The sequence below is a fragment of the Oculina patagonica genome, chromosome 10, assembly GCF_052425735.1.
Source record: "Oculina patagonica isolate OP01 chromosome 10, crgOcupat, whole genome shotgun sequence".
Taxonomy (NCBI): Eukaryota; Metazoa; Cnidaria; class Anthozoa; order Scleractinia; family Oculinidae; genus Oculina; species Oculina patagonica.
In genome coordinates, this window is record NC_135767.1 from 5997079 (window position 1) to 6014621 (window position 17543).

The 17543-nt window shown below is 37.1% G+C and overlaps 5 protein-coding genes across 5 annotated transcripts in view; 4 read left to right on the plus strand and 1 right to left on the minus strand.

Annotated features, from left to right (window-relative positions):
• LOC144628361 (trace amine-associated receptor 9-like) overlaps nucleotides 1-17543 on the plus strand; it is a 180227-nt gene that overhangs the window by 356 nt on the left and 162328 nt on the right. The gene's annotated exons all lie outside the window — the stretch shown is intronic.
• On the minus strand, nucleotides 216-1228 carry LOC144628357 (adenosine receptor A3-like). The gene has a single exon (XM_078486458.1). The coding sequence runs from the start codon at nucleotides 1128-1130 to the stop codon at nucleotides 216-218; it is 915 nt and encodes a 304-aa protein (XP_078342584.1). The 5' UTR covers nucleotides 1131-1228.
• On the plus strand, nucleotides 10531-11808 carry LOC144629298 (adenosine receptor A3-like). Its single transcript, XM_078487520.1, has one exon. The coding sequence runs from the start codon at nucleotides 10531-10533 to the stop codon at nucleotides 11440-11442; it is 912 nt and encodes a 303-aa protein (XP_078343646.1). The 3' UTR covers nucleotides 11443-11808.
• Nucleotides 12407-13318, plus strand: LOC144627917 (melanocortin receptor 5-like). The gene has a single exon (XM_078485942.1). It carries the CDS (start codon nucleotides 12407-12409, stop codon nucleotides 13316-13318), a length of 912 nt encoding a protein of 303 aa, XP_078342068.1.
• On the plus strand, nucleotides 16290-17387 carry LOC144667131 (adenosine receptor A3-like). The gene has a single exon (XM_078528520.1). The coding sequence runs from the start codon at nucleotides 16419-16421 to the stop codon at nucleotides 17316-17318; it is 900 nt and encodes a 299-aa protein (XP_078384646.1). The 5' UTR covers nucleotides 16290-16418; the 3' UTR covers nucleotides 17319-17387.

Genomic DNA, 17543 nt, shown 5'->3' on the forward strand with positions numbered 1-17543 from the left:
GTTGCTGCTTCACTATTTGCGCCAAATGGATGCGTAATGGAAGGCGCATCTTTGTCTACAGTTTTTAGTTTATTGTTCGTAATCTAGCGCGTTTGATTTCAAGGCAATTTTGCACATTATAAGAAATAAATTTAGCTGACTAAGAAAAGCAAGCAGGCTATTTAGACACTGTCAATTGTACTTTGCCTCTTTTTGTCGGTCTGCACCGCTAGTATTTAAAAACACGAAAACTGCCTGATTGTGCTTTTAACTGCTTGTTTCACTTCTCTGATTCTCCAACAGTACAAGATTGGGTTTAGAGTTGAGTTGAAGTAGATGAGTGTATCTGTGGCTAATCGAGCAACAATATGTTCAATTCCATTCGCATATAGTACAGTCTCAATTCCCCACGGAACATAGCAGGCAACTAATGCCAACTGCACCCACATAATGGTGGAAACTGTCTTTTTGTATCTTGCTATGTTTAGTGGAATCCCTTCTCCTTTCTGTTGTCCATGAGGGACACTGTTTTCTATTAGGGCTTGTTGATGACGTCGTAGTTTGAGGTGGATCGTCGTGTAACAAAAAATCGAGGTTGCCAGGCAAAGAGGTAAGATTACAGAGGCTTCCTTGTAGGCGATATCTTCTCTCCACACCCGGAGAAATCCAAATGAAGCAGCAATTAGCCAAAAACAAGTTATGACTACACGAACTCGCCTCAGTGTTGCGACATGTCTGTATCTCAGTCCAAGCAACAGTGCGAAAAGTCTGTCCACACTAATTGCGGTCGATGTCAAGAAAGATACTCCACATAAAATATAACTTAGAACTATATTAACATAGTCAACGTAGTACAGCACATTCATGTTCATCTTTATTATACGAGACATACTGTAGGTAGCATAAAGTGGTTGTACAATAAGACCAACGCAAAGATCAGTGACCGCCAGACATCGAAAGAAAAGTTTTGTCTGAGCATGAATAGAAGAGACATTTTTCAGTGCATAAAGGATCAGAGCATTGCCCACAGCAGCGGTGATGGAAAGAAAAATGTTCAAAGCTGAAAAAAATTCAACTATGCCTGCTGGTGGTGCGTTGAGTGCTTGGTGCAGTTTGCTTGTGTAGTTTCCTTCTCCAGTAAAGTTCGCCATTGTTCTTGGGTGGTCAGGGAATCAAGCCTGCGTAGAAGAGTGCTTGGAATTGAGAAAGTTCCGAAGCTTTCAAAAAATAACATCAGCTTGCTGCTTTGTTATTTGAGATGATGATCTCACATGTCGCTGATAACACGCCCACTTGTGCTGACAGAGTGTATTTAAACATAGTCGATGTTTTATAATATTAGGAAAAATAGTTCAGTTTTGCTCTGCTGAAAATTCCAAAATCCCTGTGAAAAGTTAAAGGTAAAGTTTGCTGTCGTTGACAAAATAAACAATTTTGTTCTGGTAGCGTGGACATTAGTCAAGAATAAATTTCCTCTAAACACTTCCGCTTACAAGTGCAGGTGTTCTGAAATAATTATCCCGTAAACACGAAACATAAAAATGCCTTTCCTAGAAAATGTTTCTTCTGTACAAGTTATTTACGGTTGCGGCTGGTGGCTAAAATGTTAGGGGCCGTCGACATATTCACCTGTTACCTCAACTGGACGTTTAGAACAAAAAGTTCTCTGTTATTTATTTAAGCGATCATGCAAAGTTTGATGGATAATTAGAGCGTGTTTTCGCATCCCGTGTTGACGTTTAGATACTATTGACGGGTGGTATTAATAATAAGTCACGGAATCGAATAAGTCACTGTTCTTGTGAAACCTAACATTATGTCTGTTGATCACCGGATATTGCAATAGTCAAACAAATATTACCATATACTTCTTACTTCTTAGAGTCGACAATTTATTTCATTGTAAGAGACTTAACCAGTCTACACAAGACATTCTATTATTATTCGAAGATATAAATCTTCGTACGCTGATTGGCACCTTATTAATATATAATGCCAAATTCAAATTGAAATTCAAACCCAAATGTTTCGTGCTTAAAAGAACGATTCACGACAGTTCATCGTACGCGCGTGCAGAGAGAAATTACTCCAGATGAGAACACCTGCACAGAAGTAAAAAACTTGGTAAAATGAAAAGAAGAACTGTGTTTCATGTGGCAAATGCTCATTCATAAGGAATTAAATTGACCAAATCAACATCTGTCGTTGCGCAGTGTGATAGCGTGGGCTAGTGAAGAACTAATTTTGTCTAAACACTTCCGGTGATCTGGTAAAAATGGACCTTTAGCCTAGTTTGTAGGCTTTCTCGGCTTAAGGGAGTCTGGGCTCTATCAAGAGCGGTGACGTCACAATCCCAGGCATTGCACGGTCACAGAAACAAAAGGGAAGGCATAGGGACCAGTCTGCTTAAAAATGTTTTTCCTAGAAAAGCTTCGTCTTGTACAAGTTAAAAATATTTTACGGTCGTGGCTGCGGGCTATAATTTTACAAGATAAAACGCAAGGTTGATTAAACGGTATGAGAAGTATACTGAATTCCAATATTTCAGAAGGCACCGCGTTGATCGCTTGCGCCATGTCGCGTCACATCAGTGCGTGCGCTAAAGTTGAAGGCATTCGCATGCGTCTACCAAATAGGCGAATACTAAACGCTAAATTACCCAACCTAAACGTGCGCTTTAGTAAGTTATACACTGATATACTACTATCTTTATGTTTTCTCCTTTTTTGCAGATCCCTCTTTCAAAAAAGTCCAATCGTTTGACAAGATATTTCAACCGACTTCTCCGGCGCTATCGCTGAGAGATTCTGAATCATAAACATATAAAGAACAGACCATTAAGGCAGCAAATTAACAACAAATAAATAAAACTTCTCATTGACTTTCAGGCAATTCAGTTGACTGAAGTAATCAGTGTATTTTATTATAAATAATAAATTAGAAATAAATTATTTGTAAATAATAAAACTAACTGGCATGGGTAATTTTTAGAAATTAAATACTTTTTATTTTAAATTAAAAATTGTGAGTAATTTTCGAGGTCAGAATGATTAGAAAGCCTTTGATAACTTCAATTCACTGAAATCGTCATCGGCTTAATTGGAGAAAAGTATCCATGTGATCTGAGATCAGTGAACCAATTTTGGATTCTCCCAAAGAAACGCACCCTTGGTCTCGTTTGTGTGTTCTCATTGCGGAGGAGGCTTGGGTACATATGTTTGATTCTCGCCGAGGTATGGGTTCGTTTCATTTTCAACGGAGGTTTGTGTTCGCTCGAGCGAGTATGTCTTCAAAAATTTGTTTGGTCATTTATATATAGTAAAGTATTTTGTATCGAAAGGACTCCAAGTAACGTGAGCTTATCTCGAATCGACCTCGACTTGTCTCGAAACGACCGGATACCCATCGAGTACCAGAGTTAAAACTGGATTAAACTTGTGAAACCTAACATCGCGGTTACATTTATTAAAGTATTTCCATCGGTGGCTTAGCAAGATAGCTAAATAAAAGCTAAACAAAGTTGCTTCTTTACTATTTCCGCCGAATGGATGCATAACGAAAGGCGCATCTTGGTTTACAGTTTTGCAATTTATCGTTCATACAAATTAAAAGCAACATTACAAAAAATGAATTAAGCTACTTTTTCACGCTATTTGGAGACTATCAGTGTACTTTGCAACTTTATGTCGATGTACACAGCTTCAGCTAGTCTTTTAAAAACAGTAAAGCCGCCTGATTGTGCCTTTAACTGCTTGCTTAACTTCTAGCATTTTCCAACAGTATAGAAACGGGTTTAGAGATGAGTTTTTAGAAGACTAGACTTGACGTAGAGAACCAAGCCACGTCATGTTCAATTCCATTCGCATCTAGCACAATCACAATGGCCCTCGGAACAAAACAGGCAACTAATGCCAACATCACCCACATAATGCTGGAAACTGTCTTTTTGTATCTCGCTATGTTTAGTGGAATCCCTTGTCCATTCTGTTGTCCGTGAGGGACATTGTTTTGTACTAGGGCTTGTTGATGTCGTAGTTTGAGGTGAATCCTCGTGTAACAGAAAATGGAAGTTAACAGACAGAGTATTAAGACAACAGTGGCTGCCTTAATTACGATATCGCTTCTCCACACCCGGAGCAATCCATTTACAGCTGCAATTATCCAGAGACAAGTTATAACTACACGAACTCGCCTTAACGTTACGAAATGTCTGTATCTGAGTCCCAGGAACAGTGCGAGAAGTCTGTCCACACTAATTGCGGTCAACGTCAAGGCAGATACGCCACTTAAAATAAACGCTGAAGCTACCTAAACATTGCTAACGTAGTACAGCACATTCACGTTCATCTTTATTACAAGAGACAAACTGAGGGTCGCAAAAAGTGGTTGTGCAATAAGACCAACGCAAAGATCAGTGAACGCCAGACATCGAAAGAAAAGTTTTGTCGGAGGATGAATAGAAGAGACATTCTTTAGGGCGATGAGGATCAGAGCATTGCCACAGCAGCGGTGATGGAAAGAAAAATGTTCAAAGCTGAAAAAAATTCAACTATGCCTGCTGGTGTTGCGCTGAGTGCTTGGTTCAGTTTGCTTGTGTAGTTTGCTTCTCCAGTAAAGATTGACATTGCTCTTGGGTGGTCAGAAAATTAAGCTTGCCTTGACGAGTGCTTGAAGTTGAGGAAGGTACAAAACTTTTGAGGAATAAAGTATCAACTTGCAGCTTTTTTTGAAATGATGATTTTATATGTCGCTGTTAACACGACCTCTTGTGCTGTGCGTGTATTTTTTTTGACAGGACTTTCTGATAATCCTTAAAAGCCCGGAGTTTATTGTATTATATTTGTAAATCTGCCAATTTGACTATTTTCTTGCACATTTGATATTAAAACTGATAGATCTGTCAGTTGCTTGAAAAAACGTTGCAGATTAACCAGTGAGACAAACGTTTCAGCTTGCAGCTTTGTTAGTGAGTTGATGACTTTATATGTCGCTGTTTACACGCCCACTTGTGCTTTGTAAGTGTCTTTTTCACTTGACTTTCTATTTATCCTAAAAGGCCCAGTGATTGCATTAGACTTTTAAATTAAGTCATTTGTCCATTTTGGTGAACATTTGAGTTTAAAACTGATATATCTGTCAGTTTCTTGATATTACTTCGCTTACTAGTTATAAAAGAAAATAATTATAGATTGTGCTATTTTCCCAAAAGTTCTACCGTTATTTTTGGGCAGAACCTTTAAGTGGAAGTTAAAACCAGTAGTTAACATAAAACCGAACGAAATCGAACGTCGGGCTTGATTATGAAAAAAATCTTTGATAATTGTTTTTAAAGGCATCGAGTAAGCTGTGTAAGGCTGTTCAGGAACACAATGATACATTTAGACATTGTAAGATGCTGAAGCTGTATATATCCGGAGAAAATTGTTTATCCGTCATTTATGAATTTCAACCCGTGGCAATTATTGATCACCGGATATTGCATTAGTCAAACAAATATTTCCATATTTTCTTAGAGTCGACAATTTACAGAGTGCACTCTTTTTTATACGAACATTTCTTTTTTACAAGAACGTCGAGGATGAAATAAGGCCAAAATTTAAGAACATCCTATAAACGTGCCCAAGGCTGAAATTTGGTTAAGAACGAATTTTATGTTTTTCTGTTTGTTGCGAGAGACAAATGTATGAACTTAATAAATAAACTTTTATTCAAATCCTGACTTGTAACCAATATTGTCATCACTCATTGGTAAAGTGAACATGTACATATCGGTTTGGAATGAATTTACTGCAATACTACTTTTTTAAAAAAAATTAAGAACATTCTAAGAACATTTCAGGCTCAAATCTTCAAAAAAAGGTTTAGGACGTTCAGTCTCGTCCAAAAAATTAGACTTTCTTATATAAAAAAGAGTGTAGTTGTAGAAGATTTCACTAGCCTACATAATGACAGTTCGGAGAAATTATTGCAGATGGGGACACCCGTATAGGAATAAAAAAAATTGGTGAAAAAAAGGACTGTCTTTTTATGGCAAATCCTCATTAACTAGAACGTTAACTTTCCCTTTTATCCAATACTTTCATTACTCGTGGATTGGCTGTCTCGTTATTTCTGAATAAACCTTTGCTTCTCTTTCTGTTTCTAACTCTATAAAAACAAGTTTCGGTGCATCCTCGGAGACCAAGGGAAAAGCGAAACTGCGGGAAAAAATCGACACCGTTAACTACATTAAGTTTGGCTTAGTCTTTAGTTACATGACGTCATTCTTAAATTAGCTGGGTTGAGTTTTATTGTCGTAAAATGTACAGCCGCCATGTTTTTCATGAGAAAAATAGGTGCACGGAGAATCAATGAGAATCGAGCACGTTATGTTAACGTTTTATTTACGATTATTCAAACAATGATGGCTGAAATTTCATTCGTCTTCTCTGGTCGCTTATTCCTGTGAGTGTTGTCTAAATCAACCATTAATGTTGTTCCACTGAAACAGAACCTTCACTGAGCTTACTGATGCCTACTACTACTAAAAGATTGTTCATAAGGTAAAAAAAAACTGTTTTTAAAATACAAGTTTACCAAGCCGCATCATGTTTAATTCCATTCACATCTAGCACAGCCACAAAGACCCACGGAACATAGCAAGCAACTAATATAATGCCAACTGCACCCACATAATGCTGTAAACTGTCTTTTTGTATCTTGCTATGTTTAGTGGAATCCCTTCTCCGTTCTGTTGTCCGTGGTGGACATTGTTTTGTACTTGGGCTTGTTGATGTCGTAGTTTGAGGTGGATCCTCGAGTAACAGAAAATGGAAATTACCAGGCAAAGCAGTAAAACGACAGAGGCTCCCGCATCAGCAATATCTCTTTTCCACAACCAGGGCAATCCATAAGAAGCAGCAATACGAACACGCCTCAATGTTACGACATGTCTGTATTTCAATCCCAGCAACAGTGCGAGACGTCTGTCCGCACTAATTGCTGTCAATGTCACAACAGATACTCCACACAAAATACAACTTGAAACACCATAAACTTTGTAAACATAGTAGTCATCATTCACGTTCACCTTAATTATACGAGACATCAAGCGGGTAGCATATAGTGGTTGTACAATAAGACCAACGCAAAGATCAGTGACCGCCAGACATCGAAAGAAAAGTTTTGTCGGAGGATGAATAGAAGAGACATTGTTAAGAGCCACAAGGATCAGAGCATTGCCCACAGCAGCGGTGATGGAAAGAAAAATGTTCAAAGCTGAAAAACATTCAACTATGCCTGCTGGTGGTGCGCGGAGTGCTTGATTCAGTTTGCTTGTGTAGTTTTCTTCTCCAGTAAAGTTCACCATCGTTCTTGGGTGGTCAGAAAATTAAGCTTGCCTTGAAAAGTGCTTGAAGTTGAGGAAGCTGGTACAAATTTTTGAGGAATAAAGTATCAACTTGCAGCTTTGGTTTTGAAATGATGATTTTATATGTCGCTGTTAACACGCCCTCTTGTGCTGTGCGTGTATTTTTTCACAGGACTTCCTGTTTATCCTTAAAAGCCCGGTGTTTATTGCATTATACTTGTAAATCTGGCAATTTGACTATTTTCTTGCACGTTTGATATTAAAACTGATAGATCTGTCAGTTACTTGATAAAACGTTGGAAATTAACCAGTGAGACAAAAGTTTCAGCTTGCAGCTTTGTTAGTGAGATGATGACTTTATATGTCGCTGTTTACACGCCCACTTGTGCTTTGTAAGTGTCTTTTTCATTTGACTTTCTATTTATCCTAAAAGGCCCAGTGTTAATTGCATTAGACTTTTAAATTACGTCATTCGTCCATTTTTGTGAACATTTGAGGTTAAAACTGATATATCTGTCAGTTGTTTGATATTACATCGCTTACTACTTATAAAACAAAAATTTTGAGATTGTGCTATTTTTGCAATAGTTCTACCGCTATAATTATTTTTGGGCAGAACCTTTGAGTAGCAGTTAAATCCAGTAATTAACATAAAAATCTATTTTTGTTATCGCGCAACGTCGAACATCGGCGCTTGTTTTAAACTCGGCCTGGTGGACCTGGCGTTTTTGACTGTATATAGTTTTATCTTGATGTTTTTTGTACATATATATATTATTAAGCTTCTTGTGCAAACTTAAACTTTTTAATTTTTTAATTTTTAGTATTAGGATTAGTTGCTTTCATATTTTAATTCTATATTTATATTAGCATCTCTTTTTAAATTCTATTTTTAATTATTTTAATGTAATAGTAATGTAAGTAATTTTTTTGTAAATAGTCGTGCGTTTTTAACATGAGCCCCTGGCTCGGGAGATTGGGCAACCACTCCCAACGCACGGAGAATCAATCAGAATTGAGCACGACAACAGGCGCTGTAACTAGAAAACCCAAGGCACAATCCCGTAATCCTCCGGGATATCGATTAACAGATGCCTACTACTACTAAAAGATTAGGAAACTACACAAGCCAACTGAGTCACGCTTTCAGCGCACCACTACCAGCAGGCATAGCTGAATTTTTTTCATGAACATTTTTCTTTCCATCACCGCTGCTGTGGGTAATACTTTGATCCTTGTGGCTCTGAAGAATGTCTCTTCTATTCATCCTCCGACAAAACTTTTCTTTCGATGTCTGGCGGTCACTGATCTTTGCGTTTTTTTATATCAAGTTTTATCTTTTTCAATTGTATACACACTGAGACTTAAAGTGCGTGCAGTTATATCATCATCATCATCATCATCATCATCATCACTACTATATTCCCAAGCAATTGACAACATACCTATCAATTTCTTAACACAAACATCACTTTGTAAGTTGTAAAATGACAACTGGCTAGATGTTGGGCCTGATACAAAACTTTTCACGTAAAATGCAGACCTCTCAAGTCTTACGATTTTTCCGTGAGGATCACGGTTTTCACTTCAATCACACAATGAGACACAAAAATCTAACAGTAAACAGAGTCACAAGTCACTTGATTACCACCTGGTTTTGAAGTATTTTTATCCTTCAGTTGATCAATCTCCCAGTTTTGACTGAAATCTCCAGATTTTAAGTGCTTTGAGGTTGAGAGGTCTGAAACGTACGTTTCATATAGGTAACGTTTTTTTAATAGATAAGTGATGGTAACGTTGTACATACTTGAAAGGGCTATTGGATAGCGATCATAGAAATAGCGCTATACACATATTTAAATTATTATTATTATTATTATTATTGTTATTTAATTTATTATTAGTGTTATCGTTTATCGTCTTGTAGTTAGAAATGTCAGTTGGTTTGTCTCATCTGGACGAGATTAAGATCACTGGCTAATTTCTGTTTAAACCAAACTCATTTTTAAATCAATGGTTTTTCGCCAAACTCGTTTTTATTAAAAAGAGAAGTAAAGGCATGCAACTAATGAATAACGAAATAGCCTATTCACGAGAAATGAAAGTATTTGATAAAAGGGCAAATTTAAGTCCTTATGAATGAGCATTTGCCACATAAAACACAGTTCTTCTTTTAATTTTCCACGTTTTTTACTTCCTATGCGGGTATCCTCATCTGGAGTAATTTCTCTGCACGATGAACTGTCGTGATGTTTTATGTCATTCCTTTCCACTGATGAAAAGCAAAGCACGAAACGCTTGGGTTTGAATTTCAATTTGAATTTGGCACTATATATAAAATTTTTCTTCAGTTATTACAACAAACAAGTGGCACGCAGCGTACAAAGATTAAAACCTTCGAATAATAATAGCATGTCTTGTGTAGGCTGGTTAAATCTCCTACCATGAAATAAATTGTCGACTCTAAGAAGTATATGTTAATATTTGTTTGACTAGTGCAATATCCGGTGATCAATAATTTCCACAGCTTGAAACTTTTAAATGACGAGGAAACAATTTTCTCCAGCTTTAAAATTTTTGTGTAAATGGATTTGCAAAGCTTTAGCATCTTGCAATGTGTAAATGCATATTATTATTCTGTGTTTCTTAACCCCGACAGAATAAAGACCATTTATACAGCTTACTCGATACCTTCAATTCCAATTTATATAAAGGAACAGCTAGTTTAACAATCAAGCACGAAGTGCTAGGCGCGCGATTAGAAAAATAGGTTTTTTTACTAGATTTAATTACTACTTAAGGCTCTGCGCAACAATAACGGCAGATCCTCAGTCTGTTTGTTACTCTAACAACTTGGAAAATAGCACAATCTCAATTTATAGATTTTTTAACTAATGAAAATACGGAATATCTTAATAAAACCGACAGATCTATTAATTTTGAGCCCAAACGTTTTCAAAAATGGACGAAATGACGAAATTTAAAAGTCTAATTACTGCAAGATAAACAAAAGGCCTTTAAAAATTAATAGAAAGTCCTGCAAAGAGCACACACAAAGCACAAAATTAAGGGCATGTAATCAGCGACAAATCATCAGCTCAATAACAAAGCTGTAAGCTTAAAACTTTGCTCCAAAGCGTCGTAACTACCTCAATTTCGAGCACTCTTCAAAATAGGCTTAATTTTCTGACCTCCCAAGATCAATGGCGAACTTTACTGGAGAAGGAGACTACACAAGCAAACTGAACCAAGCACTCAGCGCACCACCAGCCGGCATAGTTGAATTTTTTTCAGCTTTGAACATTTTTCTTTCAATCACCGCTGCTGTGGGCAATACTCTGATCCTTTTTGCTCTGAAGAATGTCTCTTCTATTCATCCTCCGACAAAACTTTTCTTTCGATGTCTGGCGGTCACTGATATTTGCGTTGGTCTTATTGTACAACCACTGTATGCTACCAGCATTATGTCTCGTATAATAAAAATGAACGTGAATGTTTTGAACTATGTTTACAAAGTGAATGCAGCTTCAAGGTATATTTTATGTGGAGTATCTGGCTTGACATCGACAGCGATTACTTTGGACAGACTTCTTGCACTGTTGCTGGGACTGAGATACAGACATGTCGTAACACTGAGGCGAGTTCGTGTAGTCATAACTTGTTTTTGGTTAATTGCTGCTTCAATTGGATTGCTTCGGATGTGGAGAATTGATATCCCCATTAAGAAAGCCTCTGTTGTCCTGATACTTTGTCTGTTAACTTCCATTTTCTGTTACACGAGGATCCACCTCAAACTACGACATCAACAAGCCCTAGTACAAAACAATGTCTCCCACGGACAACAGAACGGAGAAGGGATTCCACTAAACATAGCAAGATACAAAAAGACAGTTTCTAGCATTATGTGGGTGCAGTTTGCATTAGTTGCCTGCTATGTTCCTTGGGGCATTGCAGCTGCGCTGTATGCGGGTGGAATTGAACATGATGTGGCTTGGTTAGCAACAGTCACTCTAATCTTCTTAAACTCATCTCTCAACCCCATCTTATACTGTTGGAAAATCAGGGAAGTGAAACAAGCAGTTAAAGGCACAATCAGGCAGCTTTACTCTTTCTAGAAGACTAGTCGCTGTGTAAATCGATATAAAGTTGCAAAGTACAATTGATAGTGTCCAAATAGCGCGTAAAACAACAGCTTAATTCATTTTTTTACAATGTGCAAAATAGCTTTCATAGTATATCATTATGTAAGCTGGTTAAGTCTCCTACAATTAAATAAATTGTCGACTCTAAGAAGCATATGCTAATATTTGAATGACAATTGTAATATCTAGTGAACAATTTTATCCGGCTTTTAAATTTTTGTGTAAATAGATCTTTATATCTTTAGCATCTTGCAATGTCTAAAAGCATATTGATATTCTGTGTTCCTGAGCCCCAACAGAAAAAGAAACGATCATTAATTTATAAAGCTTACTTAATACCTTTAAATACAATAATAAAGGATTTTTAATAATCAATCCAATGTGCTAGGCGCGCGATTAGAAAAATAGGTTTTATTTTAATGACTAGATTTGATTACTACTCAAAGGCTCTGCGTCAAAATAACGGAAGAACTTGAAATGCGCCCATTCTTTTTATTTTGATAAGATATAAAAATATCTTATGTTTAAAAAGATATTTGAATGATACTGTATCTCATTCGGTCTTCGAGAACTCTAACAGCTTGTAAAAATTAGCACAATCTCAATTATTTTGATTTTTAACAAGTGAGCGATGGAATATCTTAGCAACTGACAGATCTATCCGTTTTTTACTCAAACGTTTGCGAAAATGAGTCTAATGCAATTAAAACTGGACCTTTGAGGATAATTAGGGAGTCAGGTAATAAAAAGAGACATTTAAAAAGCAAATAAGAAGAATAGACCTTTACAAAGCAAGAGGGCGTGTTATCTGCGACATTAAAAAAATCATCATCTCACTAACAAAGCTACAAGCTGAAACTTTTAGTTGTAGCTTCGTACTTTTCTCGACTTTAAGCACTCTTTAAGGTAAGCCTGATTTTCTGACCACCCAAGATCAATGGCAAACTTTACTGGAGAAGGAAACTACACAAGTAAACTGAACCAAGCACTCAGCGAACAACCAGCAGGCGTAGCTGAATTTTTTTCAGCTTTGAACATCTTCCTTTCCATCACCGCTGCTGTGGGCAATGCTCTGATCCTTTTTGCTCTTAAAAATGTCTCTTCTATTCATCCCCCGACAAAACTCTTCTTTCGATGTCTGGCGGTCACTGATCTTTGCGTTGGTCTTTTTTTACAGCCACTCTATGCAAGTACTATTATGTCTCGTATAATGAAGATGAACGTGAATGTTTTGTACTATGTTTACAACGTTTATGCAGCTTCGAGTTATATTTTGTGTGGAGCATCTGTCTTGACTTCGACAGCAATAAGTGTGGACAGACTTCTCGCACTGTTGCTGGGACTGAGATACAGACATGTCGTAACATTGAGGCGAGTTCGTGTAGTCATAACTTGTTTTTGGCTTATTGCTTCAGGTGGATGTTTCAGGGTGTGGAGAGAAGATATCCCTTATAAGGGAACGATTTTTCTCGTAATACTTTGTCTGGTAACTTCCAGTTTCTGTTACACGAGGATTCACCTCAAACTACGACATCAACGATTCCAAGTGCAAAACAATGTCCCCCACGGACAACAGAACGGAGAAGGGATTCCACTAAACATAGCAAGATACAAAAAGACAGTTTCCAGCATTATGTGGGTGCAGTTGGCATTAGTTACCTGCTATGTTCCGTGGGGCATAGCCGCAGCGCTATATCCGAATTATAATGCAATAGAACACGTGGCTTGGTTTACTGCAATAACTCTAGTTTTCCTAAACTCATCTCTAAACCCGATGTTGTACTGTTGGAAAATCAGGGAAGTGGAACGAGCAGTTAAAGGCACAATCAGGCAGCTTTACTGTTTTTAAAAGACAAGCTGTGTACACCGACATAAAGTTGCAAAGTACTGAATTGACAGTGTCCAAATAGCGTGAAAAAGTAGCTAAATTCAATTATTACAAAGTGCGAAAATTGCCTTCAAATCGAACTGGAATGTATTGACACAAAGCTAGATTACGAACAATAAAATGGTAAACTGTAGACAAGGAACGCTTGCCATTACGCATCCATTTGGCGAAGTAGCAGCTTTAATAAATTTTAATTTTAATTAGCTGTCATGATTAGCCACAGATGAGTTGGATCTTTAAGAGATGTAAACGTGAGGTTAGGTTTCACAACAGACATTTAACAGTTGATGCCGATTCCTCGTTGGGCGAGTGCAAATCTATAATATTATGACTTATACCAGAGTTAAAACTTTTGCTAACAGTTAAGCATATAATCAAGTAAGTGTGATAATTTGTTTGAAGGTTAACACAGAATGTATGATAACAGAAACCTTTAGTTAATTCAAGTAAAATAAGATTCCAAGTAAAATTGTAAAACGTTCATGTATTTGTTGATCACCAGATGGCAGCGGCAACGAATAAATGAAACCGAAAACTTGAAAATTTTAGCTAAGGAACGGTTAGAAATATTTCCGCAGTGTTATTTATCAGAATTAAAAAGCTCTGTTATTCGTGACTGTTTCTGTCGAACCACAGTTTAGAAAATAACAAAACGCAGCGCAATTGTGCCTGTGGATGGGTGCAAATCTAGAATATTATACCTATACCAGAGTTAGGATTATAATCAAGTGTGATAATTAGTGATAGGTTAACACAGAATGTAAATTAATGTAAAATAAAATGCGACCAATTTTTTCAAGTTTATTTTTCATAATCCGTCTTCATCGTCATCAGTCGTATTAAACCATAGTTTATCTCTAGTTGATCATTACTTCTTAGGTGTCTTACTACCTAAGAAAACTATAACTTTTTAAGGTTTCTTTAAGTTTGAAAGTAATTTTGTATATCAGAAAAAAAAAACTTTAATAACATATCGTGACATATTTAATTAGAAAAAGACACAAAGAAATCTTCGAAATATGGAAAATGCTTCTTCATGAGAGCTGAAAAAGCCGTATTTAACAAATGAATAAATTAACCAAGTACTTGTGAATGAACATTAGTGCAAATACAAACTTCCCCAACAAGGGATCTAAGGCAATCTTAGGTCACCCTCCAACATTTCTCCAGCAATTCGCTGATGTTCATTTATAAAGCTGGGCTGAGTAAAGTGCGAGTCTTTCTTTCCTATAACACGACCCGCTGCAACTCAACAAATCACAAGGACATCTGGAGCAGACGAAAGAACCACCAACTAGACCAGCTCACAACATAGGCAACCACCGTGACTAAGGTTCTATTCCGTAATAAATGAAAAAAAAATATAATTCGAGTCTTAAGGGTTTTATAATCCAGTTGGCAATAGAACTCGGCAAATTATGTCCAGTGCAAGCAATGTTGTGAAAAATATTGAAAAAGTACTGACTTTTATTTTACTAAGTTTTTATTTCCACTTTAGGTTTCTCCGTCTGAAGTGATAAACTGTTGGCTTCTCAAGTCCCAGATACGTATTTTCTAAGTTATCGAGCCATTTTTTAAGGTACATCTTAACGGGGAACGCAAATTTCGATTTCAGATCACCTGCACTTGTAAGAGGAAGTGTTAAGAGAAAATTAATTCTGGTCTTGCCCACGCTACCAGACTACGCAACGACAAATATTTATTTTGTTAAAACCACTATAACTTGCTTACAAGTCGAGCTCTGGGCACGCGAGCACGAGAGAGGGGGCTTTCTGAACTAGGAGCGAACACCTTTCACGGCTTTCTGTTGGGTATCCGTTTTTCAGATCAGAGCCATTTTTGGCACAATATTCTGGAAATAAACATCGATGACTATCTTGCCATTTGACAACATTCATTTTTTGTGTGTGTTGCCTGAGCTTCACATGTTAAATTTTCCACCCTTCTAAAGGTAAACTTTAAATTAATTGCTTCTCGCAAAACAAATATTTTGCACTACGCAGTGTGGCAGCATTCAATTGGCTAGACAAGAATTTACTTTTTCTAAAAATTTCCGCTTGCATGTGTAGGTGAAAAAATTAAAGGAGTTTAAGTTTCGGAATACATTAGGAATGCCTTTCCTTGAAAAAAAGGTTTGTCCTCCAGAGGTTTAAAACACTTTGCTGCAGAATATAATTTCATTCAATTTTCTGGAGAATATAATTGTATTTATCGCCAGTTCAAAGTGAATTGAGCACATCCCAAACGTTATCTGCCATTTTCTTTAAACCAGGTTAACGGCCCTGCCGGTCAAATTTTCAAGCCTGCTTAAACACAACCGATGCTAATTGACACCGAAAAAAACTAATAGACAATTAGAATACAGTTGTGCCCGGCTCTAAAACTGTCTATTTATAGCTTGGATCATTGTGGCGTTAAAATGCATATAGATAGACATTTTGTCAGAACAGCTACAAACTCACACATAAAAACGATCATTTTTTCCGCTGACTCGTATGTACCTTTAACAAGTCGATCACCATTATGAAGGATTTTTTAATAATCAAAGCTAATCAAGCCGATATCGATGTGCTTCGTGCGCAATTTCAAAATTGGTTAAATTTATCTTAATTACTAAGAGAAAGAACGGCTTACAGCTGTAAAATCTATCGATAGACTGGAGAAGACTCTACACCCTAAGACGGCAGTAATAATATTTTCAAAGACCTTGTTGCTAAAAAGATTTGTGACCGATGCTATGTTTTCGGTCTTTATTGGACTCTAACAGCTCAGAAAAAATAAAATTAGATCAGTTTTTTTTTTGAGTTGTAACGAATATGATATCTTACCAACTGACAGATCTATCAAGTTAAAAACAAATATTCATTCCTTTAAAAATAAATAGGAAGTCCTACACAAACACTTACAGAGCACAAGCGGATGTGTTATCAGCGACATATAAAATCACTATCTCACTAACGAATCTGCAAGCTTAAACTCTCAAAAAGTCTCAAAATTTCATACCTTGCTTAACTTCAAGAACTCTTAAAGGGAAAATTAATTTTCTGACCACCCAAGAACAATGGCGAACTTTACTGGAGAAGGAAACTACACAAGCAAACTGAACCAAGCACTCATAGGCATAGAATTTTTTTCAGCTTTGAACATTTTTCTTTCCATCACCGCTACTGTGGGCAATGCTCTGATCCTTGTGGCTCTGAAGAATGTCTCTTCTATTTATCCTCCGACAAAACTTTTCTTTCGATGTCTGGCGGTCACTGATCTTTGCGTTGGTCTTATTGTGCAACCACTTTATGCGACCAGCATTTTGTCTCTTATAATAGAGATGAACGTGAATGTTCTGTACTACGTTCACAACGTTTGGGGAGCAACAACTTTTATTTTATGTGGCGTATCTGGCTCGACGTCGTCAGCAATTAGTGTGGACAGACTTCTCGCACTGTTGCTGAGACTGAGATACAGACATGTCGTAACATTGAGGCGAGTTCGTGTAGTCATTACTTGTTTCTGGCTAATTGCTGCTTCAGGTGGATTGCTCTGGGTGTGGAGAAAAAAGATCGCCAACATGGAAGCCTCTGTTTTATTAATACTTTGTCTGGTAACTTCCATTTTCTGTTACACGAGGATCCACCTCAAACTTCGACATCAGCAAGCCCAACGACAAAACAATGTCCCCCACGGACAACAGAACGGAGAAGGGATTCCACTAAACGTAGCAAGATACAGAAAGACAGTTTCCAGCATTATGTGGGTGCAGTTGGCATTAGTTGCCTGCTATGTTCCGTGGGGTATTGTGGCTGTGCTAGATGCGAATGGAATTGAACATGAACTCGTGACTTTGTTTACTACAGAAACACTAGTCTTTCTAAACTCATCTCTAAACCCAATCTTGTACTGTTGGAAAATCAGGGAAGTGAAACAAGCAGTTAAAAGCACAATCAGGCAGCTTTTCTGTTTTTAAAAGACTAGCTGTGTAGATCGACAAAAAGTTGCAAAGTACAATTGACAGTCTCCAAATAGAGTGAAAAAAGTAGCTAGATTCATTTCCTTTATTGTGCAAAATTGCCCTTAAATCGAACCGCCAGATCACGAATGAAAAATTGCAAAACTGTACTTCTTTGAAGGAGGGATCTGCAAAGGAAGAGAAAACATAACGTTATGAGTATATCAGTGTCTCATTAATCAT